This window comes from Suricata suricatta, chromosome 12, assembly GCF_006229205.1.
Source record: "Suricata suricatta isolate VVHF042 chromosome 12, meerkat_22Aug2017_6uvM2_HiC, whole genome shotgun sequence".
Taxonomy (NCBI): domain Eukaryota; kingdom Metazoa; phylum Chordata; class Mammalia; order Carnivora; family Herpestidae; genus Suricata; species Suricata suricatta.
In genome coordinates, this window is record NC_043711.1 from 77,262,450 (window position 1) to 77,287,265 (window position 24,816).

The following is a 24,816-nucleotide window of genomic DNA, read 5'->3' on the forward strand; positions in this document are numbered from 1 at the left end:
TGGTATCTGTTTGCAGTTTTGATTTGTGTTTTCCCAGTGATGGGTGATGTTGAACATCTTTTCATGTGTCTGTTATCATATGGATGTCTTCTCTGGAAAAGTGTCTATTCATGTCTTTTGCCCATTTCTTCACTGGATTATTTATATTTTGGGTGTTGGGTTCGATAAGTTCTTTATAGATTTTGGGTACTAACCCTTTATCTAATATACCATTTGCAAATATCTTCTCCTATTCCGTCAGTTGCCTTTTAGTTTTGTTGATTGTTTCCTTTGCTGTGCAGAATCTTTTTTATTTTAATGGGGTCCCAATAGTTCATTCTGCTTTTGTTTCCCTTGCCTCCAGAGACTTGTCAAGTGAGAAGTTACTACAGCTGATGTCAGAAAGTTGTTGCCTGTGTTCTCCTCTAGGATTCTGATGGTTTCCTGTCTCACATTTAGGTCTTTCATCCATCTTGAATTTAGTTTTGCATATGGTGTAAGAACAGGGTCCAGGTTCATTTTTCTGCATGTTGCTGTCCAGTTTTCCCCACACCATTTGTTGAAGAAACTGTCTTTTTTCCAATGGATATGCCTTCCTGCTTTGTCAAAGGGTTCACTAGGGTTTGAACATTCTATGGATTTGGGCAAGTATAATGACATGCATCCATCATTATGGTCTCACACGGAACAGTTTCACTGCCCTAAATCATCCTCCGCGCTCCACCTATTTCTCCTTTCCTCCCCACTAACCTCTGGTAACATCAACCTTTTTACTGTCTTCCTACTTTTGCCTCATCCAGGATGTTGTACAGTTGGAATCAGTTGCACAGGCCTAGCGCTGAACCAACAAGTTTTATGTTGGGGTTGGAGGAGGAAGCAATGGATGAACCCGTTGTGGTTTGGTCAAAAGAGGAAATGACCCAAGGTTAGGGGAGATACAGGACACTGAAGTCAGAGTGAGTGACAAAACCCTAGTGTTTCTGGGGCTTGAGGATTTCAGGGTAAAACGCCAGGAGACATCTGCTTTGTGCTATTGTGGTTTTGGATTCTGGGTTCAGGGTTTCATGTCCTTTTATATTTGTACATGTGGATTTTCCCACAGGGTCCAGGTGCCTGATCTGCCATGGATGGGCTCTCCATCATTACAGGTAGGTAGGGGCTGAATTTAATTAAGTTTGAGTTGTGAAATGAGAAACGTGTTGTCATTCAACACCTAGTCCATATGCTGAGTGTCTGGCACATAGTAGGCCATCAACAGACCTACATTAAAATAAAATAAACCTAGAATAAAAAACAGTAACTAACCATGGTGGGGTCTTTGTTTTTCCTGCCTAAGTGGGAAGACACTATAATCACATGCTGGGGTGGCAGGGAAGAGAAAGGGAATTAGAAACACTCCTATGGTCTGAGGCGTATCCTGGAGGTTGGGGCCCCTCTATCCCCCACAAGTAGGCCCCCTAACTTGGGGATTCTATCCACTGGTAGCAGTGGGATACTGAGAGGCTCCCGAAGCGTTTGGAGAATCAATACTTGAGTCTGGGTACCCTGTAATGCTCCTTCAACCCAGGCCAGGCTTGCCTTCTTCCTGGATTCTGGGTTGTCAGGAGGAATGTGTGTATAAAGTTCCCTTCCTCTTCTCTTGGACTCCCTAAAAAGGCCAAGTGACCACAAAGAAGAGGAGAATGGACATGGCTGGTATGCAGGAATCCCCCATTTCCCATTTTGCCTGAGAGAGGACTCCAGCGTGGCCCCCGATCCCACTTCTGCTTGCTCACAGCCCTAAGGGCCTTGCCAGGGTCCTTCCCCTGACTAGGAGGCCTTTCCTGTCTTGATATTACGCAAGGCGTGCAGCTGCCTCCCTGATGAGCCTCCAGGCTGGGCAGTAGAGCTGAGACTTTGGGAAAAGAGAAAGCAACCTCTGAGGCTGGATCTCCTCTCTTGGGGCGGCAGAGCCCTGGGAAGCCACCAGCAGCACGAACACTTGGCCCTCCTTCCTGTTCTCCTGTCCTGCCGTTCATCAGCCACCTCCCTCAGTGGAACAGGTATTCCCATCACTGGAGTCTGAGCGGAAGGCTGGGAGAGGGGCTGGGCTGAGATTTGCTGGGGAGCCTTGGGGGTGGGTGCCAAACCGGAACCAACCCAAGCCCTAGACACTAATCAAAGCTGCAGTCACTAGCCAAACCGTTCCACGCCCCTGAATCTTCTCCAACCCACATCTCAATCCCCGTCCCAACCAACTTCCAACCTTACCTCACCCCCGGCATCACCCCCAACATTTCCTAAGCATCATCTCCATCCAGCCTCAGCCCTGACCTTCATCCTTCCCCAACCCATCACTCTTCCTTCCCTCCATGTCCACCCAATTCCGTCCCACGTCACAGCCGAACTTCACCTTCACGCTGGCCCAGCTGCTGCGCAGTTGTCATCTGGCCCTCCTGGGAGCCCAGGCCCACTCACTCCCTTGATCACCACTTCTTCATCCAGGCAGGACCTACAGCACTGACTAGCACGGTTTCAGGAACTGGTGATTGGGTTCTGAGTGTTTACAGCTAGATTGGAGAACAAGATGTGGGATTTCTACTGCCCATTTCAACCCAGTAGACCTCATTTATGTATTGGATGGCTTTCCAAGTGAAACCTTTGGCTTATACTTGGGGCTTTCCACTATTATGAAGATAACACACTCTGGAATTGCCCGTCTGTACCCTGATTTCCTATCTGAGGGGCAGAGCACTCCAGATGGCTGTGTCACCTCATTTCTCTCCTTCTCCAGTCTGATAGGGAAGTTGTGGGGGCAGGCCTGGTGCTAGGAAACAGAAACTGAATCCTGCACATCTGTCTGCAATGAAACTACCTCTGACCTTCTTTCTGGTGTCTGGGATCCGAGGTCAGGAACTCAGGCCCCAGCCAGCCCTCCCCAGTTGTCCTGGGACACTGGACCTCACATAGACTTTGCCTCTCACTTGCTCTCCCACAGGCAGTAAACACGGGCACCCACCGTGTCCCAGGTCACCTCAGCCCAACCATGATGCAACATATACCAATTTTGGGGGTAAGGATTTAAACCCTGTCTTCAGAGCACCTAAGACTTGGAGATACAAAGATGAACATCAGGAACTTTCTGAGGTTTGGGGAACAGTCCTCTCCTACGTGGCCATTGCTTAAATGGGGGGTTGTTTCAGAGCTGAGGGGCTCTGGTCCCCCAATACAGGACTCCCTTCCCCAGGACTGGCAACCACCCCTTTACCACCAGGGGGCGCAGGGTGCACACCAGGTACCCAGCTCAATCCAAGCCCTAGGAGCACCTACCTTCAGCAAGAGGTTTTCAAATAGAGACAAAGGTCTTCCTTCTTGGGGTCTGTCTGGCCCCTTCTTTTTCCAGGAAGACTCTCTGGGATGAAGCTGGTCTTTGGGGTGGAATGGGTTGAGCCAACGAGCTGGACTCTGGTGGGACTGATGTCTTGGGGGCTGGGGCTGGGCTAAGTGTAGGTGATGTCTCCATGATGTGGCTCGGGGTGGTTCTAGAAAGGGTCTTCTCACACGTTTCAGAAGTCTCTGCTCCATTTAGGGGTCAGTCGGTCTAAAATCCCACCATTCCTCCCGTTGGTTCAGCATTGTTCTTTCCATGACTCCAAATCGGAACAGCAGGGGCACTGGGGCCAGCGCGCTGCTATCTTGCTGTTCGATGTCTCTGCCACAGTGGAGCTCACCCTGTTACCCACTGTGGCTTTGGGGCCCAGACCCACACATTCCACACACATACCCAGTTCTGTTTTTCAGCCCAGCATCCAGGCCACAGCCACAGCCTGGGCCAGCATAAGCCTCTCCTGTGGCCAGAGACCAGGTGTGGAGGGTATGAGCACATCCTCCTGGAACAGGAGCAGGCATAGGGCCATCCAAAGAAAGGGGACAAGCCAGTGGGCCTCAGCAAATCACCAGACTTGTCTGCTGGAGCAGCCCTGCCAGGGGGCTGGGTCCCCTGAGAAACAATGCTCTTCCTGGCCTTCCCACATCTTTGCCTTTACCGTGTCCCTGCCAGGAGTCCCCTGTCCCTTCACACTTGGCTAAGTCCTGTCATCCTGACAGGCAATTCAGATCCCATCTAGGCCCTGGGTGTCTGCTCAGCCCCTCCACAGGTGGAATCAGCTGGGCCCCACCCTGTGGCTGATGGGCTGGGGACTGGGAGATGTCATGAGTTTCCTGTCCCCATTCCCAGCCTCCCCCCTCCCCCTGCCGAGTCAGCATTTAGGATGAGGGAAGATTGCAAAGTTTGCAACATGGGTTTTTGTATGTCGTAAAATGTACTTAATATAAAACTTAACTGTTTTAAACACTTTTAAGTGTACAAATCAGTGGCATTAAGTACATTTTTAGTGTTATGTAACCGCCACCACTATTTCCAGAAATGTTTCTTCATCCGAAAAAGAGATTCTGTAGGCAATAAGCACTAACCCCCCAACTCTCTCCTCCCCACCCTCTTCTTTGATCCTTGTAACCTTTATTCTCTATTCTCTCTTTGACTCTTCGCACTCTAAATATCTCATATAGGTAGAATCACATAATATTTACCCTTTTGTATCTGGCTGGTTTCACTTTGGGTAATTTTTCAAGGTTCACCCATGTTGTAACATGTGTCAGAATTTCATTCCTTCTTATGGCTGAATAGTATTCTGTTGTATGGATATACCACATCTCTTTTATCCATTCATCTGTTGATGGACACTTGGATTGTTTCTACTTTTTTGGCTATTGTGAATAATCCGGATATGAACGTGAGTGTACAAGTATCTGATTGAGTTACTGTTTAAAATTCTTTTGGGTAGATACCTAGAAGCGGAATTGCTAGGCTTTTTGAAGAATCTCCAAACTATTTTCCACAGGGGCTGTGACATTTTACATCCCCACCAATAGTACACAGGGCTTCCAATTTCCCCACATCTTCATCTTCAGCAAAGTTTTTTATTTTCTGATTGTGTTTGCTTATGAATAGCCATTCTAATGGGCATGGAGTGGTAGCTGCTTGTGGTTTTAATTTGCATGTTCCCATTGCCTAGTGATGTTGAACATTTTTTCATGGGCTTATTGGCCATTTGTATATCATCTTTGGAGAAGCGTGTATTCAAGTCTTTAGCCCAATTTCTGAATTTGGGTTGTTTGGGGGTTTTGTTGTTGCTATTCTCGTTGAGTTGTAAGAATTCTTTATATATTCTGGGTAACAATCCCCTACCTGATATGTGATTTCAAATATTTTCTCCCACTCTATGGGTTGTCTTTTCACTCTCTTCAGAGTGTCTTTTGATGTGCACAAAAGTTTTAAAATTTGAACAAGTCCAATTTATCCATTTTTTTTCCTTTTTGTTGCGTGTGTGTTTTGGTGCCATACTTGAGAGATTCTTGCCTGATCCTAGGTCATGGAGATTTTCACCCATGCTTTCTTCTAACACTTTTTATAGTCTTTGTTATAAGTGTTTCTGGCATTTCTGTGCCTCAGATTCATATCTGTGGCACTCTTTATTTTTTAAAAAATTTTTAATGTTTCTTCATTTTTTGAGAAAGAGAGATAGAATGCAACTGGGGGAGGTGCAGAGAGAGAAAGATATAGAAAACGAAGTAACTCCAGGTTCGAAGCTGTCAACACATAGCCCGACACTGGACTCCAACCCATAAACCATGAGATCATTAGCTGAGCTGAAGTCAGACACTTAACCGACTGAGCCACCCAGGTGGCCCTCTTTGGCACTCTTTAGAGCCTCATCTCTAGCAGGGGCACTCAGTGGCAGAACCCACCATCTTTTGCATGGTATACAGTAGGCATTTAACTCATGTTTGTGGGATATGTGTTGGGCAAGTCCCATGCCCAGACTTGCCCAGCCACTACCTCTAGACCCCCAAGGACCACCACTTGCTCACCACTGCAAGGCCTAAGGGGCTCTGCACTGTTTCAGGGCACATGTCCTCAGCCCCAGCTCCTGAGAAGTGGGTGGTCACAAGCTGCCAAGGACAAGGCAAACATAGAGGTGGCTGTGGGGTGGCTACAGGGACCCCAAAGGGCAAGTTTCAGCTAGAATCCACCTTCAAGCTGCACCCTGAAGACTGGATAAGCTTTCAACAGACAAAGATCATTTGTGGTGGGGGCAGAGCTGGTCAGCTGGAGAGCCCATGGGTAATGGGACTGGCCACAGGGTGCGTGCATGGGGAGCTGGAACATTGGAGCAGAATGTGGAGTAGGAATGAGGACCTTTCAGGAATGGAAGTAACTCTTCCAGGCCCTACTATGGCCTACAGCTGGTAAGGATGGTCGTTAGGAGACAAATTTCAAACCACCATCTTCACTGGGTTCCATCCTCTCTGGGCTCCAGTTCCTGTCGGGTTGGGTGGAGGAGAAGAGGCGGGGAAGCGGGGGGACAGGGAGAAACAGCTGTTCATCTGCTCTGGAGGAGTGTCCTTGAGGGGCTGGGAAAGCAGAACTTGGGGTGGGGCTGAGGGACCCACAGAGGGCTTTCTGGGGCATGCCACCAAGTGGAGGCATTCCCTGGCGTCATCCAAGTCGTGGACGTGGGCTCCTGGCTCCCTGCTGCCGGCTGCCCTGGAAGTCCGCAGCAGCCCTGCCCTCTCACTGGCTTGGCCAACAGAGCATGTGGGAGCCCGAGGCTGGCCTCTCAGCAGGCCCTGAGGCTGAGGTGCTCTGAGTTTCCCTAGAAAACCCCCGTGTGCCCCACCAGCACGGTGTGCATCCCCCTCTTAGGCACCAGAACCAGCAGAAAGCCTGCCATGGACTACCTGATCCAGCTTCTCCAGCTGACCTCTTCTATCTCAGCGGGTAAGCTTTGCTGGCCTTCCCCATCTCACAGGCCTGGCCTCGGGGAGCCCAGCCCTCCACTGCCCAGGTGGACTGGACTGTGCTGGCCACTGGTTTGTCTGCCGAGGTTGAAGGAGGGCTCAGGGGGGCAGTGGCTGGGGGGAGCCACCCAGAGGGGCTGCTCCAAGGGTGCTTTGCTGGGGACGGGGCAGGGTTTGTAGGCTCATCTGAGGCAGATCTGAGGGCTCAGCGGTTGCTCCAGGCCTTCATCACTCTCCTCTCTGTCCCACCTCACCCTCCAGGCATGGCCTCATGGGGTGTCTCCAGTCCTCAGAATGTGAAAGGCGTGAAGGGGTCCTGTCTCATCATCCCCTGTGTCTTCAGCTTCCCAAGTAACGTGGAAGTGCCCCATGGCATCACAGCCATCTGGTACTACGACTACACGGGCAAGAGGCAGGTGGTGAGCCACTCGGAGAACCCCGAGCTGGTGGAGGCGCACTTTAAGGGCCGTACCCGGCTCTTGGGGCGCACTGAGCACAGGATATGCAGCCTCATGCTGAAGGACCTGCAGCCTGAGGATTCGGGCTCCTACAACTTCCGTTTTGAGATCAGTGATGGCAACCGCTGGTCCGATGTCAAAGGCACTGCGGTCACCGTGACAGGTGAGGGGTAGGGTGGCCTGACTACCGCCCAGAAGCGTATCCCAAGCTGTTCCTGGCCCCATTGGCTTGCAGCCCCAATCCTAAACCCACCCCCAACCCCAGCCTGACCCCAGCTCCGCAACTTTCTTGCATTTACCTTCACTGGGGCTGGGGATAGAAAGCAGCCCCTCCTTTCTCTTAAAGGACCCTGCCCACGTCTTGCCCCTCTGCTGGGCTTTCCAGGGTGGTAGGCCTCATGTGTGGTGGAGGGAAGTCCTGAGCCTCTGGTCTTTGTCCTCAGAAAAGCCCGAGGAGCCCACGATTACTCGGCCGGCCGAGCTTCGAGAGGGCATGGAGGCCAACTTCAACTGCTCCACTCCCTATGCGTGCCCGGAGGAGCAGATCAGCCTGCAGTGGCTAGGCCAGGACCCCTCGCGCTCCATCACTTCCAGCCACCAGAAGCTCGAGCCCACGGGCATCAGCCACTTGGGGACCCTCCATATGCCCCTGTCCTGGCAGGACCATGGCCGGACCCTGCACTGCCAACTCTCGGTAGCCAAGCAGAGGATTCAGGGAGAGATTCACCTCCAAGTGCAGTGTGAGTGTTCTGGGCACCACTCCCTTGGTACTGAGCACGTATCTGTGGCTTCCCCAGCAGAAACCGTTCCTTCCTCCAGCCTGGGGAAACGGAGCCCTCACCCCTGAGGCAAAGCCAGGCGCGATTGGACCTCCAGGGTCAGGCAGGAGGAAAGACAGCGCTAAGCCCTCTGAGCCACATTTAATGACTTCCTTCTACCTCTTTTTCCTGAGGCCAGGTTGGGCAGAGAAGGGGAGACACAAAGAGCCAGAGAATTGGGGATCAGGCAGTGAGGCCCCTGGGATTTAGCCCAGCTCTGGAGGATGCGCTGTGTGTGTGTGTGTGTGTGTGTGTGTGTGTGTGTGTGTGTGGAAGGGCTCGCCCCTGTCCTGCCTAAGGCTACTCACACTCATGGTGATCAGGGTATTGCCCAGACACTGCAAAGAGGTGGTGAATGAAAGCCTGAGTTTCTACCTCATTCTGCATCTTCCCACCATGGTAAAACATGGCAGCCTGTTCTAGAACAACTGCTGTTCACAGGCATAGGCTGCCTGAATCCATGAGGCACAGGAGCAAAGTGGGGAAAGTGAGCAAATGGGGCAAGTGACTTGCCCTGCAGAGCCTCTGTTCCTCCTCTGTTCAGGAGACTCACAGATCTCAAGGAACTGGTATGGAAGTTGCCCACATGCACTCTAAAATATCGGCTTCTGTTACTTGCCTGTTTACCTAGATTAAGACCTTGACAATATTAGCTTCTTTTTTTAATGTTTTTTTATTTATTTTTGAGAGACAGAGAAAGACAGTGCGAGCAGGGGAGGGTCAGAGAGAGAGGGAGATACAGAATCTGAAGACAGGCTCCAGGCTCTGAGCTAGCTGTCAGCACAGAGCCCGATGCGGGGCTTGAACCCACACACTGTAAAATCATGACCTGAGCCAAAGCTGGACGCTTAGCCAACTGAGCCACCCAGGTGCCCCAAAAATATTAGCTTCTCTTAGCATATTTACATAGTGAGAGGCTTTGAACAAGATTTATAGAAACACACTCGTTTTGTATGGTTGGCACCTTCCTTACACATGGGCTAACTATTCTCAGAGCTCATTTGACTCTGCCTTGGACCCCCTCCATTCAGTGTCTGATCCTGTGCCAACAGCTACCACAGGCCATCTAAGCAGGTGGTATTGTGCTCATTATCCCCAGATAGAACAGAGGGCAATGGACGCTGTCATAAGGCAGAAAGCGATAGAAGGCAGTGTAAGCTGGACGTTAAGCCAAGCCCCGCATTATCAGGCCCTCAGTGGAGAAGGAAGGAATCAGGACCTCCTTGTGAGGTGGGAGGCAGAGCCAGCCCTGAAAGGGGAAGGGATGGGCCTGACCATTATCCGGATGGGGTTCCTTAGGGCAGAGGGTTGAGAGAGGAGAGAAGTATGGCCATTGCCCTCCATGGGCCCCTCACCTGATGTCCACCATCATGATTTGCAGATGCCGCCAAGGGTGTGGAGATCCTTCTTAGCCCCTCTGGGCGGAACATCCTTCCAGGTGATCTGGTCATACTCACCTGCCGGGTGAACAGCAGCAACCCCGAGGTCAGTTCCGTGCAGTGGGTCAAGGACGGGAAGCAGCTCAAAGTCCAGGGTCCTGTGCTGCAGTTACCTCAGGTAGCCCGAGATGATGCCGGTGTCTACACCTGCCAAGCTGTGAATGGCGTAGGCTCTACAGTCTCGCCCCCTGTCAGCCTCCACGTCTTCAGTGAGTCTTGGGTGAGCCTGGGTGGGAGGTGGGGGTGGTCCAGGCCACTGTTGCTGAAAGGAACCAGGCCGAGGTGCCTCCTGGAATGCAGGTGTGGAGTCCTAGCCCTGTCTCAGATAGATGGCAAACCTCCCTGGCAGAGTGGGGTATCACAAGAATTTCCATAGAGAGCACAAAGGAATGCAGTGCCAATCCAGAAGGCTATGCTGCAAAAGGGGCATGATACAGAACATGCAGGGGTGTGGGCTGCCTGGCTGCAGCGCCGGTGCCCCGGAAGTCAGCTGGGTATCCCCTCCCCCCGCGCTCCCCGCCCCCACAGTGGCTGAGGTCCAGGTGAGCCCGGCAGGCCCCATCTTAGAGAACCAGACGGTGACACTGACCTGCAACACGCCCAGAGGAGCACAAGGCGAACTGCGCTACAGCTGGTACAGGAACCACGTCTTGCTGGAGGACGCCCACAGCCACAACCTGCAGCTGCACTCGGCCACCAGGGCCCACACCGGCTTCTACTTCTGCGAGGTGCACAATTCCTACGGCAGCCAGCGCTCTGGTCCCGTCAGTGTGGTGGTCAGCCGTAAGTGGCAGGGCGGGGTGGCCCGGACACTGCGAGAGCCAGGCCAAAGGGGGTCAAGGGGCGGGGCCCCCCACGGGAGGGCTAGGGTCCTGAGCTTGGCTGGCCTTGAGCTTAGGTCCCAACTCTGCATAACTGGGCATGCTTTGCCCTCTCTGGGCCTCAATTTGCTCCTTTTTTAGAAGACTTTTTATTTTGAAACAAGTTAAGCTTACAAAGAGTTGCGCGGAGAATACAAAGAGTCACTATATGCCTTTACCCTAGATGCCCCATTTGTTAACAGTTTGGTATGTTTGCTCTCTCTCTTTAAATATATATATGTATGTCTATGTGTACATGCATATATGTGCATACACACAAATATACATGTATGTGTGCACACACGTGCATATGTACATATATGTGCACAAGTGTACACACGTTTTCTATGTAAATATATGTGCATTCTATATGTATATACACTATATGTGTACACACCCGCCAGTTAGCTATCACATGTCTGTTAGCCGTATGTTTACATTCTTTCTTTTTAATTTATTTTTAATTTTAACTTATTTATTATTTGTGTGCACCATTTCTGGAAGTGCTGCAATTCCAGGTTGACGCCTGGAGTGGACGGAGCAAGCTTCTGTTCCATCTCCCTGCTCCAAAACTCCATTTAATATATTGTCCTCAGATAGAGGAAGTATCTGTTAAGAACAGATACGACACTTGATCCTAGCCAAAAAGCTGAGAATCAATATTTTTTAATTTTTTTTAAATTTCCATCCAAGTTAGCTAACATACAGTGTAATAATAACATACAGTGTAATAATAACAGATAGTGTAATAATGACAGATAGTGTAATAATGACAGATAGTGTAATAATAACAGATAGTGTAATAATGATTTTAGTGATTCATCACTTACATCTAACACCCAGGGCTCATCTAACAAGTGTCCTCCTGAACGCCCTTGCCCATTTAGCCCTTCCCCCTACCGAATACACCCCTAGCAACCCTCAGTTTGTTCTCTGTATTTAAGAACCTCTTATGGTTTGTCCCCCTCTCTGTTTTTATACTACTTTTGCCTCCCCTTTTTTATGTTCATCTGTTTTGTATCTTAAATTCCACATACGAATGAAGGCATATGTATTTGTCTTTCTCTGACTGATTTATTACGTTTAGCACAATACACTAGTTCCATCCATGTTGTTGTAAATGACACGATTTCATTCGTTTTGATGTCTGAGTAATACGTTGTATATATATACATATATATACACACACTACACCTTCTTTATCCATGTCAGTCAATGGACATTTGGGCTCTTTCCATCTGTTGGCTTTGTCAATAGTGCTGCTATAAACATTGGGGTGCATGTGTCCCTTCAAAACAGCACTTCTGTATCCTTTGGATAAATACCTAGTAGTGCAATTACAGGGTCTTAGGGTAGTTCTATTTTTAATTTTTTGAGGAACCGCCATACTGTTTTCTAGAGTGGTAGCACTAGTTTGCATATTTACATGTTTACATTCTCGAAATTGTAGATGATGTCCCTCTACCCCTTAATTCCTCAGCATGTATATCCTGAGGTCATTCTCATACATAACCATGGTACACTGATCACAATTTAACATTGATACAACTGATAGTATTGATAGAGCACTATTATCTAATCTACAGCCCATATTTGAATTTTACCAATTGACTCAATCATGTCCTTTATGGCAATTTTTTTTTCTGGTCCAGGATCCAGGCCAGGATTCTGTATTTCATTCAGTTGTTAAGTCTCTTATTTTAACTCTTTATTTATTTTTGAGAGAGAGAGAGAGAGTGCAAGCAGAGGAGGATCAGAGAAACAGGGAGACACAGAATCCAAAGCAGGCTCCAGGGTCTGAGCTGTCAGCACAGAGCCCGATGCAGGGCTCAAACTCATCAGCCATGAGATCATGACCTGAGCTGACGTTGGTCACTTAACCAACTGAGCCATGCAGACACCCCCAGTTTTCCCACCCTTAAAATGGGCCCCCTGATCCACATTCACAGGGTTGCCACAACACTTGGCCAAGAGACCAACTGATTTGCTCAACCCAGGGACAGAAGTGTATTCGACAGGCACTCAGGAGCTCTGAGGTTTCCCCCTTCACAGGGCAATGTAAAACAAAGGAGGTGCAGGGTCAATCCAGAGATAGCCCTTGTCTGAAGATGACCCTCACCCACCTGTCTCCACACAGACCCGCCCCTTGTCCCGGACCTCACCGCCTTCCTGGAGACGCAGGAGGGGCTGGTGGGCATCGTCCACTGCTCGGTGGTCAGCGAGCCCCTGGCCACCCTGGTGCTGTCACACAATGGCCTCATCCTGGCCTCCACCTCAGGGGAGGGTGACCACAGCTCACGCTTCAGTGTCTTCTCCAACCCCAACTCCCTGAACCTGGAGATCCGAGACCTGCAGCCAGATGACAGCGGGAAATACACATGCTCAGCCACCAACTCGCTTGGGAATTCGTCCTCCAGCCTGGACTTCCACGCCAAAGGTGAAACAGGCACAGGGAGGCTGGTGGAGGGAGCCTGAGGTGGAGCCCTGCTCTGGGCTCTTCCTCCCAGGAGTCCAGAGCACTCAGCGGAGGGGCTGATGAAGCTGGTTGGTAAAAAATAAAATAAAATAAAATAAATAAAATAAAATAAAATAAAATAAAAATAAAATAAAATAAAATAAAATCACATCAAAGACCTGGACTATACAGTTATCCCCTGGGAGGTTCCTGAGGCCAAGGCAAAAGGGAAACATGGCACATTGCATTATTCCTTCTATACACTTTCTGGCTCTGAACTTGAAGGGTTCTTCATAGCCACTTATTTTTTATTTATCAAATGTTTGGGGCAAACTCCTGCCAGGCATCAGGGGCAGGAGGGGAAGTGGGAAAACAGGGTCTTCCATATCTTGGTCCATGCACTGCCATTCCCTCCTTCTGAGGTCATGGCAGACAGAGCTAATCGATTGAGCCAGGTTCTTGATGTACGTCCAGGCTCTGGCTCCCAATCCTTCTCTAGCATGCTGCAGCCAGCTACTACCCATAGGTCAGAATTGGCATTCAAGGACAAAACCTCCTGATTACCAAGAGGTTCACAAGGCTAATGCCATGAAGCCCAGACCTACCTACAGTCATGTGGGGAGAGGCGAACCCTGGAGGTCTGTCTTCCTGCAGCAGGTGGCATGGAGCTGCCGGTGTGGGGGGACCTGATCCTCCCTTACTTCCTCTTCTGCCAGTGGCCCACATCCTCATCAGCCCCACAGCAGAGGTGGTAGAAGGGCAAGAAGTGACACTGAGCTGCAGGAGTGGTCTGAGCCCGACGCCTGACATCCGCTTCTCTTGGTACCGGAATGGAGCCCTGCTTTTTGAGGGGCCCAGAAGCAGCTTTCATCTCTCTGCGGCCTCCAGCACCGACGCCGGTTCTTACTACTGTCAGGCCAAGGATGGCCACCGTGCCAGCGGGCCCTCTTCCTCTGCCATCCTCACCGTGTTCTGTGAGCAGTCTTCCCATCAGCCCCTGCCTGAAGTGGGAGGGGGGGTCAGCCCAGCCACCCCCACCTCCCTTAGGCCCTCCTGTGGCTGCCTTGCTCCGGGATCTAGATCAGAAAGGCAGCCGCAGGTCTGGGAACCATAGAGCGAGGAACAAAGCAGGGGCTTTCTCTACCTCCCTGCGTCCTGTCCCCCATCCCCAGCCCCTCTAGGGCCCTCTGCCTCTAGTCTCAAATGCATCATGGGCACCATGTCCAAGCTTTGTCCTCCTGGGCTGGGACCTAGGACACCATGCTTCCACAGATGTGTACACACTCATAGGCTGTGCCCTCACAAGCTCCCACAGCCACGAAGGCAGAACTTCTCACCATAGGGATTGTGTCCTGTCAAGAGTGGATGCTCTGTGTTAGCCTGAGGGGCCAACCTTCAGTGTGTCAGAAGCACATGGCATTATGCTAGCCCATATGACACCCTTGTCTAAGCTAGAAAATGGCATTCCTTCCTCTGGGAAGAGTCAATATAGCACTGGGGCACAGCTTAGCAAGAGGGGCATGGGCTGAATTCCTCCTAACTTGGTTTGGTGGTCCTTGTGCAGTGCACAACCTACACAACTGTTTACGGCAACTCAAAGCACATGCCTTTGTTTAGTGTGTTCTGGGAGCCTAGCCAGCTTTGAGTGGACCTGTAGGACCCTGGTGGAGGCCATGGGATGAATGCCTAAGCTCTTCCTCCCTACAGATGCCCCACGCCAGCCCACATTCACTGCCCAGCTGGACCCTGATGCTGCAGGGGTTGGGGCTAGACGTCAAGGACTTCTCTTGTGCCGTGTGGACAGCAACCCCCCGGCCCGGCTGCGACTGCTCCACAAGGACCACGTTGTGGCCTCTTCCCTGCCGTTGGGCTGTGGGGGCTGTTCTCAGCGCCTAATGGTGACCAGAGCCCCCAACCTACTGCGTGTGGAGATTTGGGACCCAGTGTTGGAGGATGAGGGGGTGTACCTGTGTGAGGCCAGCAACGCCCTGGGCAACGCCTCTGCCTCTGCAACTTTTGATGCCCAAGGTGAGTCACGGCAGGGAATGGGTGGCTCAGGGTCAGGGACTGGTACTCGGGACCCTGCAACCCCTGGCTCCCCAAGGAAGGTCCATTGGCTGAAACCACCTCCATTCAGCAGTGGGAGCTCGTTTTTCTCCCCTGCCCCATGGGCAGCCCAGGGGGTCTCCTTCCTGCCTTCGCCAGGCTGGGAGGCTGGACTCCGACCCCATGGGGGAAGCGGTCAAGGTAAGGCCTGTCTCAGTTGGCCTGTGCTGCCTGCTTTCCAGCCACTGTCCTGGTCATTACACCATCACACACGCTGCGAGAGGGTGCCGGAGCCAACCTGACCTGCAGTGTGAGCCGGGAGGCCAGCGGCCCTGCCAACTTCTCCTGGTTCCGGAATGGGGCATTGTGGACCCAGGGCCCCCTGGAGACCGTGATGCTGCTGCCTGTGGCCAGAACAGATGCTGCCCTCTATGCCTGCCGCATTCTTGCCGAGGCTGGGGCCCAGCTCTCCACCCCGGTGGTCCTGAGTGTGCTCTGTGGGTGATGGGCAAGGGAGACTTGGGTACTCAGAGGGTGAGGGAGTGATCAGTGGGAGGGAATAGGGCTAGGGCTGGGTTACGGGGGTCAGAGCATGGCTTGGGCATGAGCAGGGGCAGGTCTGGCCTGTGTGTGTGGAGGCGGCGGAGCATACAGGGGCAGCTGGACTGTGGTGAGCTGGACCGGGAGTGGCCTGATCCCCTTCCTGTCTGTAGATCCCCCAGAACCTCCAAAGCTGTCAGCACTCCTGGATGTGGGCCAGGGCCACGTAGCTGTGTTCATCTGCACTGTGGACAGTCGCCCCGTGGCCCAGCTGGCCCTGTTCCATGGGGAGCGCCTCCTGGCCAGCAGCCTGGGGCCCCTGCTCCCACACCATGGCCGCCTCCGGGTCAAAGCCACAGCCAACTCCCTGCAGCTAGAGGTCCGAGACTTGAACTTAGAAGACTCCGGAAGCTACCGTTGTGAGGCCACAAATGCCCTTGGTTCCACCAATAGCTCCCTCTTCTTTCAGGTCCAAGGTGAGTGTCAGTTCTCTAAAGATGTGGTGGAGCCCCTGGGGGCTATTCTAATCAGGCTGTGGGCTGGCTCATGTGGATTTTGTGCAGAAATGTGAGGTTTTAAGCCCTGGTTGAGGGAGTTTCTAGCTAGCCAGCAGGCCTCCCGTGGTCTCCAGCCAGATATCTACACCTGTAATAACTGTGGCAACCGCTAGGGGGCAGTGGCAATGAATAAGGTGGTTCGCTTGGCTGGAGGGAGCGCTTTCTCTCAGAAACTTCTTTTATAATAATATAATTTTGTTACATAATAAGAATTTTCATAAAAAACCGAAGACACATGCATATATGTGTGTAATATATGTATGTGAATATGAATATGTACATGCATGTATATGTGGAAATAGATACCTATACACAAAAAATATATTCATATTCTTCATTAATATATATATATTCTTCTACAAAAATCATCCTTAAGTGAATAAGTGAAGAAAAAGGAAAATTAATACCCATAATGCTGCAAAGGTTAAAGAAAAAACACTTTTTTTCTCCCACAATGACAAATATCAAATTTTGAGCACTGTCATTTCACAGGCAGAGACACTGAGAGTCGGAGTTTTGGGAGCTTGCTCATGGTCACATGACTAGCTAGCTCTGTATTGATTTGGTTTTGATTCCAGGCACAGTCTGTGCTCCCACCACTCCAGCTACCCCTCCTCCTTGCTCCCCACGCCAGCCTCCTCCTGCCTGGGACCCAGGGGGCACCGAGACAGCCTTTTGCTTGGTTTCCCAGTTCTCCGTGACTTGGAGCCTGGGTGCAGAGCAGGCCTGGAGAGGACTCAAGACTGCATAGTGGCTAACTTCCCCTCCAAGTCCTGGGCCACCCATGCTGGGTCCAGTTCAGTATCAGGACAATGGCCCTTGGCACGACCTAAACCCCTCCCATTTCAGTGCTTTATGGGGTCAAACCAGCATTTTCCAAGAGCTACAGGTGCTGTGCCTGGCACTGGATTACAGGTCACATAGGCTGGCCTGCACTAGGCTTGCCTTCTGGTAGGTGAGATATGACTGACAGAACAAAACTGTCGTTCAAGGTGGTAGGTGGTAAAGGCCAGAACAGACCCTTTGCAGAGGGGTTGGGAACAGGACAGGAGGAGGCATGGAGCAGAAGTGGGGCCCTTGGTGGTGGTCTGGTAGGTGGGCTCTGGCTCCAGGACATAGGATTGGGGTCATGCAGCCCTGGTGTGTACACACAGCCCCAGGCTGTGGGAGGGTGTGGTGCAGGGCCCTCACCTGCTCTTGGTATCTCCCCACAGGAGCCTGGGTCCAGGTGTCACCATCACCTGAGCTCCAGGAGGGCCAGGCTGTGGTCTTGAGCTGCCAGGTGCCAACAGGGGTCCTGGAGGGGACCTCATACCTCTGGTATCAGGACGGCCAGCCCCTCCCGGAGTCAAACTCGGCCACGCTACGCTTTGCAGCCATTTCTGTGAATCAAGCTGGGGCGTACCATTGCCAAGCCCAGTCTCCAGGCTCAGCCACCACGAGCCTGGCCGCCCCTGTCATCCTCCACGTGTCCTGTAAGCTTTCATCCTGCCCATGTTTCTTAGCGGGGGTGAAGGAAACAAGGGCACAGCTGGGGGAGGGGTTGGGGGAGCCCAGGCACCCTGACCACTCGCCACCTCCTGTAGATGCCCCTCGCCAGGCCATGCTCACCACCCTGATGGACACAGGCCCTGAACGACTGGGCCTCCTCCTGTGCCGTGTGAACAGTGACCCTCCAGCCCAGCTGCGACTGCTTCACGGGGACCTCCTCATGGCCTCCACCCTACAAGGTGTGGGGGAACTTGCAAGCAGCTCTCCGCGGCTGCGGGTGGCTCTGGCCCCCAACACACTACGCCTGGAGATCCACAATGCAGCGCTGGAGGATGAGGGCGTCTACACCTGCCAGGCCACCAACACCTTGGGCCAGGCCTCAGCCTCTGCCAACTTCGATGCCCAGGGTCAGTGTGGGAATGTGAGCGTGTGTATGGATGGCTCCTTTAAGAGAGGAGAGGAGGCTGGAGAGGGTTCTGGAAGCCAGAGGCACAGGCAGGTGGGCTGAACATGACAGTCTTCACTCCCAACCCCCTTTAAGGGCAGTCTCCAGACTTGGGTCCCATGGAAGAGCCTTTTTTATTTTTTCATTTTTTTAATTTTTCTTTTTTGTGGGGGAGAGAGTGAAAGAGGCAGAGAGAAGGAGAGAATTACAAGCAGGCTCCACACTACGAGTGCAGAGCCCGACGTGAGACTCCATCTCACAAACCATGAGATCATGACCTGAGCTGAAATCAAGAGTCAGACACTTAACTGACTGAGCCACCCAGGCTCTCCGGAAGAGGCTTTTTTAAAAACAGAAGTTTGCTGAGGCACCTGGGTGGCTCAGTCACTGTCTGAGTGTCTGACTTCAGCTCATGATCTCACAGTTGGTGGGTTTGCGCCCTGCATCAGGCTCTGTACTGACAGCTCAGAGCATGGAGCCTGCTCATGCTATGTCTCTCTCTCACAAATAAAAAAAACATAAAACAAACAAACAAAAGTTTGCCTGGATGTCCTGTGGATAAAGCTAATCAGGAGAAAGGGATAGGGGAGACTTGTGTTTTCTCATGAGCCCCCCACCAGGGTCACGGAGGGCTCAGGGCACTCCAGGGCTCTGCAGGACTCTGCCTGGGACCACGAGAGAGGGGGAGCTGTTTCCCAAGCTCAACATGTGGGCCACCTGTGCCTCTCAGATGCTGACATGGAGACAGGTGGCTGGCTTACCCAGGTTCACAACTCTCACCCATGTACCCCTGCCCTTCTCTCTCCCCAGCTGTGAGTGTGCAGGTGTGGCCCAAGGCCATCGTGCAGGAAGGGCAGCTGGTGAACCTGACCTGCCTTGTGTGGACCATCAACCAGACCCAGCCCACCTACATATGGTACCGGGATGGACAGCAGCGCCCAGGTGCCCACTCCATCCTTCTGCCCAACGTCACAGTCACGGATGCTGCTGCCTACCACTGTGGTGTGCTAACACCTGGCCGGGAACCCCGCCTCTCCAGACCTGTCATTCTGGATGTCCTCTGTGAGTCTGGTTGGATCTGGGTGGGGCAATAAGGAATGACAGCAGCCCCAGAGATCAGAGCATGGCCAGAGCCCCACAGATGTCCAACCCAGAAACAGTCCCGATCTGTCCGATGAAGCTCAGAACAAGGAACACTGAGTTGAGGGTGAGAGGGAATACGTTTTCTCTGGGCAATGGAGCAGGGGCCCTAGATGGGACAATCAGGGGTCCTTGGAGTAGGGAGCCAGGTCCCTCCTGGTTTGAATGCCACCAGCCAACTGGCCTCCCGGCTGCAGTCTCTGAACTGTTTCCTTTGGTGTGGCTGTAGATGCACCCCGCAGCCTGCGCCTGACCTACCTCCTGGAGAGCCGGGGTGGACGGCTGGCCCTGGTACTATGCACTGTGGACAGCAACCCAGCCGCCCAGCTGACCCTCAGCCATGCTGGCCGCCTCCTGGCCTCTTCGACGACAGCCTCGGTCCCCAACACCCTGCGTCTGGAGCTGTGGGAGCCCCGTCCCAGTGATGAGGGTCTCTACAGCTGCTCTGCCCACAATCCTCTGGGTCAGGCCAATGCGTCCCTGGAGCTGCGGCTAGAAGGTGAGGCAGGGCAGGCCACGCCCACCAAGGGAGGGACCAGCCGTGGGATCTGGCTGGGCCTAGCTGACCCTGCTCTCCTCCATATAGCTGTGCGGGTGACCCTGGCTCCGTCAGCTGCTGTGCGCGAGGGGGGCCCCATCACGGTGACCTGTGAAGACCCCGCTGCTCGCCCACCCACTCTCTATACCTGGTACCACAACAGCCGTTGGCTGCAGGAGGGCCCAGCGGCCTCCCTCTCGATCCCGGCAGCTACACGGGCTCACGCGGGTGCCTACTCCTGCCAGGTCCAGGATGCCCAGGGCACACGCAGCTCCCGGCCCACAGCCCTGCAAGTTCACTGTGAGCAGGGGTCCTTGGCTGGGGGTCCCGAGGAGGAGAGCGGGTGGAGGGCACTTCTGGGCCTTCGTAGGGGTGGACACAGGACTGCAGTGGACCTTGGAACGGACGCTTGGGAAAAGAAGGACGTAGGTGGTGAGAAAAGAGATCCTAGGTCCTGTGAACCCTGCCCGGAGGAGTCTGCCCACAAGAGTCATGAAAACTTGTCACTTCTAGGAAGTGACCATTTGTCCAGAGGCTTCAGCCTCACCAGTGCCAGGCAGGCAGGCCATGGATGGTACAGGGTTTCCAAACAAGGCCTGAAACTATGTCTTATCATGCCACCAGATGCCCCTCGGGATGTTGTCCTGTCGTCGTTTTGGGACTCGAGGGCCAGCCCCATGGCCGTGGTACAGTGCACTGTGGACAGCGAGCCACCTGCTGAGCTGGCCCTGTCCCGTGATGGGAAGGTGCTGGCCACCAGCCGTGGGATTGACGGCTTGGCATCGGGGATGGGCCATGTCCAGGTGGCCCGCAACGCCATGCGGCTGCAGGTGCAAGATATACCCTCAGGTGACAAGGACACCTATGTGTGCACAGCCCACAACTTCCTGGGTTCAGTCAACACCACAGGGCAGCTGCAGGCAGAAGGTAAGTGAATGAAGGGGGAGGGGAAGGGGCGCAGGCGCAGTGGGGCCAGGTTTCTGTGAGGGGTGGAGCTCCAAGAGGGGGCGGGTTGACCAGATGGGTGGAGCTAGCCCTGCCCCATCGGATGGAAAAGGAACAGCTCTCCTGGAGGTAGGTGCCCATTCTGAGGGGGAGAAACAGCCTTGCCCTTGGAGAACTCCCTACAAGGGTGGAGCTGTAGCCGTGCCAAGGGGACCTTGGATGTGGGCAAGGCATAACCCTACCCTCACAGAGCCCAGTTTGGGGTGGAGCACGGGCCTGCCTTGGGGAAGCCTGGCGCTGGATGAGAGACACAGCCCTACCTTTAGGGATGAGGTGAGCCGTATCTTTGGGGAGTCCAATCTGAGAGCGAGACACAGCCTCATCCCTCAGAAAGCCTCATTTGTTAAGAGAGACACAGCCCTGTCCTGGAGGTACCCAATGCAAGGATAAGAGACAGCCTTGTTCTCAGAGATCTCAGTCTTATGGGAGAGACACAATCTTTCCTTTGGGAGCCCCAAATCAGAACAGACCTTCCCATAATGCATAGAGGGCCTCTCAAATGTCCAGATCCCACCCGGAGGCTCCAGCTCCCACAGGTCTGCGGATCCCTAACAGCCTCCTGGTCCTCGGCCTGCAGGTGTGCGTGTGGTGGCCGAGCCAGGGCTGGATGTGCCTGAGGGTGCGCCGCTGAACCTGAGTTGTCGCCTCGCTGGTGGTCCTGGGCCCACAGGCAACTCCACCTTTGCTTGGTTCTGGAATGGCCAGCGACTCCACGTGGAGCCTGGGCCCACCCTTGCCTTTATCCACGTGGCCCGTGCCCAAGCTGGGGTGTACCACTGCCAGGCTGAGCGCCCCAGTGGGGCCACAGCCTCTGCTCCAGTCATGCTCCGTGTGCTCTGTGAGTACGACACCCTGCCCCCTGCCTCAGTGTGTCCACACCCCACATGCTCACCTCAGGTCTTCCTTCTCTTCTGTCTGCAAAGAACAAAGACCTCGCAGGTGTGGAGTCCCGGGTCAGAGGACTCCCGCTCCCTGGCTGTGTGATCTCTGTGTGCCTTGGTTTCCACATGTGTCAGTCCCCTCACCCCGTGAGGAGTATAGGAGATACCGCACGCAGAGTACCCGGCCTGCAATCGGCCCTCATCGGCCTTGGTCCCCTACTCCATTCCTCATGAAGGCCCCATGCTGTCAGTCTGCTATGGCTGCAATAACAAGGCACTCCAAAACATAGGGTGTAAAATGACAGCCATTTTATTTGCTCGCATTTTATTTTCTGTGAGTCAGAAATGTGGGCCGGGCTGAGCTGGGCAGCCCTCCTGCTGGCCTCACCTCATGTGGCTGCAGTTGTCCAGGGGCTGAGCTGAAGCTAGACGGCCTAGGATGGCTTCATCCTCATGGCTGGCGAGGGCTTGATCCCAGGGCTGGCTGCTGGCTGGGCCGCCATGCATTGCCCAGCATGCTGGCCTGGGCTTCTCACGTGACTGTGTTTGTAGGAGGCCCCTTGAGGTCTAGCCCTGAAGTCACATAATGCCACTTCTGCTTTCTAGTGGTCAAAGCAAGTCACAGATCAAGGAGTGGGGGAGTGGGCTGTACCTTTTAATGGGAGGAGCAGCGAAGTCATCCAGCCTGGGTTCAGGAAGGGGAGGAATTTGCAGCGGTTTTGTCATCATCACCCTCCCTGTATGCCCACAGACCCTCCCAAGGTGCCCACAATGACGGTCTTTGTGGAGCCTGAGGGTGGCATCCAGGGCATCTTGGACTGCCGAGTGGACAGCGAGCCCCTAGCCAGCCTGAGCCTCTACCTCGGCAGTAGGCTGGTGGCCTCCAGCCAGCCTTGGGGTGCTCCTACTGAGCCACACATCCATGTCATGGCCACTGCCAATGCCTTGAGGGTGGACATGAAGGAGCTGAGGCCCAGCGACCAGGGGGAATACGTGTGCTCTGCCTCCAATGCCCTGGGCTCTGCGTCTGCTTCCACCTACTTCGGAACCAGAGGTAGGTGGGGCGTCCATCTCCCAGGCCCCTCAGTACAGAGGCCCGGCTCTCGGGTCCAAGTGCTTCCTTTTGAGGTCTTCCCTGAATCCGTTCTGCTCTAATCAGTTTGTCTGACTAGTCTAGACTGGCTGCTTGCAGCTCCCTTGCATGGGGACGCTTCTGAGATAAAGTGCAAGCTAGAATAGCTTTCATCTTTGGGGAGTCACCTTGGGAGGGAAGATGGGAGGCCTGGAGTCATAGCTGCCCCCTCAGCCTCACCCCTGTGTTCCAGCCCTGCACCGCCTGAGTCTGTTCCAGATGCTACTCTGGGTCCTGGGGCTGCTGCTGGGCCTCCTTTTCCTATTGTTGGGCCTGGGCGTTTTCTACGTCTGGAGGTGGGTTCAGAGCTGGGGGTGGATGGGTCACCTAGTCCTCCCTGCCCCCCAGTATCCCCTCATGTCACTCCTACCAAATTCACAGGCCCCATACTTTCTAGTCTGTCTCTCTTTCTCCCACTGCTCCAGATTTGGGAATCACTTCCAGAATCATCTTTATATCCATCTTGCTCTAGTTTTCCTCTTTCTTTGTCTGGACCCTGTCTGTGTAGAGAAAGTGCTGGGAAGGAAGAACGATAAGGCACCCCATCCCCACGATGCGCCCACTGCTCTGTGCAGTGAGCAGTCCCGGGGCTAAGCACTGGAGGTCGGGAGAGGGAGGGAAGGCAGGGGGAAGGGAGAGACCCTCTGAGTCCACCCTTGTGTTACAGGAGGCATTTTCGTAAGGTGAGCATGAGTGAGAATTTGGTGGAGATGGATTCTCAGAAGGAGACCGCACAGGTATCCATTCACTATGTGGGCACAGGCAGACACGATGCCTAGCTAACCCACAGTGCAGGGCTGGCATCTAGAGACCAAGGTCATATATAGGATGGCCCTTGGGGATAGGGAGAGAATACAGAGGACTGGGGACCCCTGAGAAGATAAGGGAGCCACATTCTGACTGGGGCACACAGCAGTCACGGGTTTGCTCACCGGACACTTCTTTGAGCATACTGGCCAGCGCGAGTGTTCGGTTGTCTGTGGGACCCGCTGGCTGGGTTCCTGGAGCAGACATTCTGAACTTGGCAGCAACACCTCCACCTCCAAGACACACCTTGGAACACAGAACCCCATCTATGTTTTGGGATCTCTCTTTCCCACTCCCGAGTCTGCCAATCACCTGGGCAGGGGTGAAAGTCTGTTTTCCTTTCCCTGTGATGTGCGTCCTTCTGCAGATAACCCATTTGGTGGTGCAGGGCGCATAGCCTCATGGCCAGCCAGGCACATGCTCACCAATCCCTTGGGACCCCTACCCAAGGCTTGGGGTCTGGAGGACTGCCCACCAGGGTTAGAGGTCAGGTGATAACCGCTCCCAGAGTCCTCATGTGACCAGGGTTTTTTCTGAGGGAAGCTCATTGATCCGGATGCAGCCACATGTGGCACCTTGTCCTGTGCTCTGCCCCTGAGCTAACCTGTAGCATTGCCTACCCTCAGGAGGAGGAGGTCACCAGAATCTGCAATGACTCGGGCTATGTGAACAAGGCAGCACTGAGTCCTGCCTGCCTTGGTGAAAATAATTCTGCAACATCTGACTTTCTATGACCTGGCTCCAAACCTCTTACCAAGAAAAATGGGCAATGATACGTGAAGGTGAAGCCTAATCTACTCAGGAGGGCGCTGACCCTGGAGGACTCTGAGGAGAAATGGACCAGTCATGTTGTCAACTTCTCTGTTCTTTTCCCCTGGATCTCATCTTTCCTTTTATCTTCCAATGGACTGCCCCTCACATCTCCCCCTCCCGCCGAGCCCACTGTGGAATTTGTGGACGGATTAGAAAAGATAAAGATCTTTCCCCATCCTCATGAGCTGGCCAAGGTATTCTGTATTGGCTAGAATAGAAATTAGGTTGCTGTAATAAGAGACCAAATATAGTAACTTCAACATGAGGGAACTTTCTTTTTCCTTCCTATACTAGTCTGGGTATGCTATGGTAATTTAAGGTGTTGGAACTCTGGATCCTTCTATCTTATTTTTCTCCACCCCTAAAATGTTACCTTTGGTTGTGAGGTCCGTGGTGGCTCCACTCTGTTCACATTCCCACCAGCAAGAAGAGGAAAAAGTGGACATTGAAGGCACACCCCTTCCCACTGTGGACACAGCCCAGAAATTGTTAGTCATTTCCACTCACTTCCTGTTGGCTAGAGTTTAGCCACATGGCCACCCCAAGCTACAAGGGATTCTGGGAAATACTGT

At 53.1% G+C, this 24,816-nt stretch overlaps 1 protein-coding gene, 1 long non-coding RNA gene and 1 pseudogene across 5 annotated transcripts; 1 reads left to right on the forward strand and 2 right to left on the reverse strand.

Moving 5' to 3' along the window:
* Positions 1-1,657: 1,657 nt before the first annotated feature.
* SIGLEC1 (sialic acid binding Ig like lectin 1) lies at positions 1,658-24,509 on the forward strand. 4 transcript variants are annotated; one of them, XM_029917687.1, is made up of 24 exons: positions 1,658-1,674; positions 1,823-2,021; positions 2,957-3,031; positions 6,725-6,799; positions 7,081-7,440; positions 7,721-8,017; positions 9,477-9,743; positions 10,063-10,317; positions 12,532-12,831; positions 13,566-13,823; positions 14,557-14,877; positions 15,138-15,392; positions 15,609-15,911; positions 17,207-17,467; positions 17,579-17,890; positions 18,739-18,990; positions 19,298-19,567; positions 19,655-19,906; positions 20,231-20,533; positions 21,189-21,449; positions 22,244-22,546; positions 22,818-22,920; positions 23,292-23,361; positions 24,058-24,509. In XM_029917687.1, exons 4-24 carry the CDS (start codon positions 6,751-6,753, stop codon positions 24,163-24,165), a joined length of 5,160 nt encoding a protein of 1,719 aa, XP_029773547.1. In that variant the 5' UTR covers positions 1,658-1,674; positions 1,823-2,021; positions 2,957-3,031; positions 6,725-6,750; the 3' UTR covers positions 24,166-24,509. The 4 variants fall into 4 exon arrangements, with proteins under 4 accessions (XP_029773547.1, XP_029773548.1, XP_029773546.1 ...); XM_029917688.1 differs by lacking the exon at positions 2,957-3,031; XM_029917686.1 differs by lacking the exons at positions 1,658-1,674; positions 1,823-2,021 and adding an exon at positions 2,702-2,866 and having other exon boundaries at positions 23,292-23,307.
* On the reverse strand, positions 10,876-11,055 carry LOC115275623 (annotated as a pseudogene).
* Positions 21,803-24,705, reverse strand: LOC115274254. Its single transcript, XR_003901165.1, has 3 exons — positions 24,618-24,705; positions 23,557-23,677; positions 21,803-22,177 (listed from the first exon to the last, which is right to left on the reverse strand). It is a non-coding gene; the product is annotated as an uncharacterized LOC115274254 (long non-coding RNA).
* Positions 24,706-24,816: the final 111 nt, after the last annotated feature.

What these genes read in the sequence shown, in the direction of transcription:
- SIGLEC1 (XM_029917685.1), top strand. Translation starts at nt 2,824, where the DNA reads ATGAAACTACCTCTGACCTTCTTTCTGGTGTCTGGGATCCGAG. An exon ending in TGCCATCCTCACCGTGTTCT is followed by an intron (nt 13,824 to 14,556) that starts GTGAGCAGTCTT and finishes TCCTCCCTACAG; the next exon opens with ATGCCCCACGCCAGCCCACA. An exon ending in TGCAACTTTTGATGCCCAAG is followed by an intron (nt 14,878 to 15,137) that starts GTGAGTCACGGC and finishes CCTGCTTTCCAG; the next exon opens with CCACTGTCCTGGTCATTACA.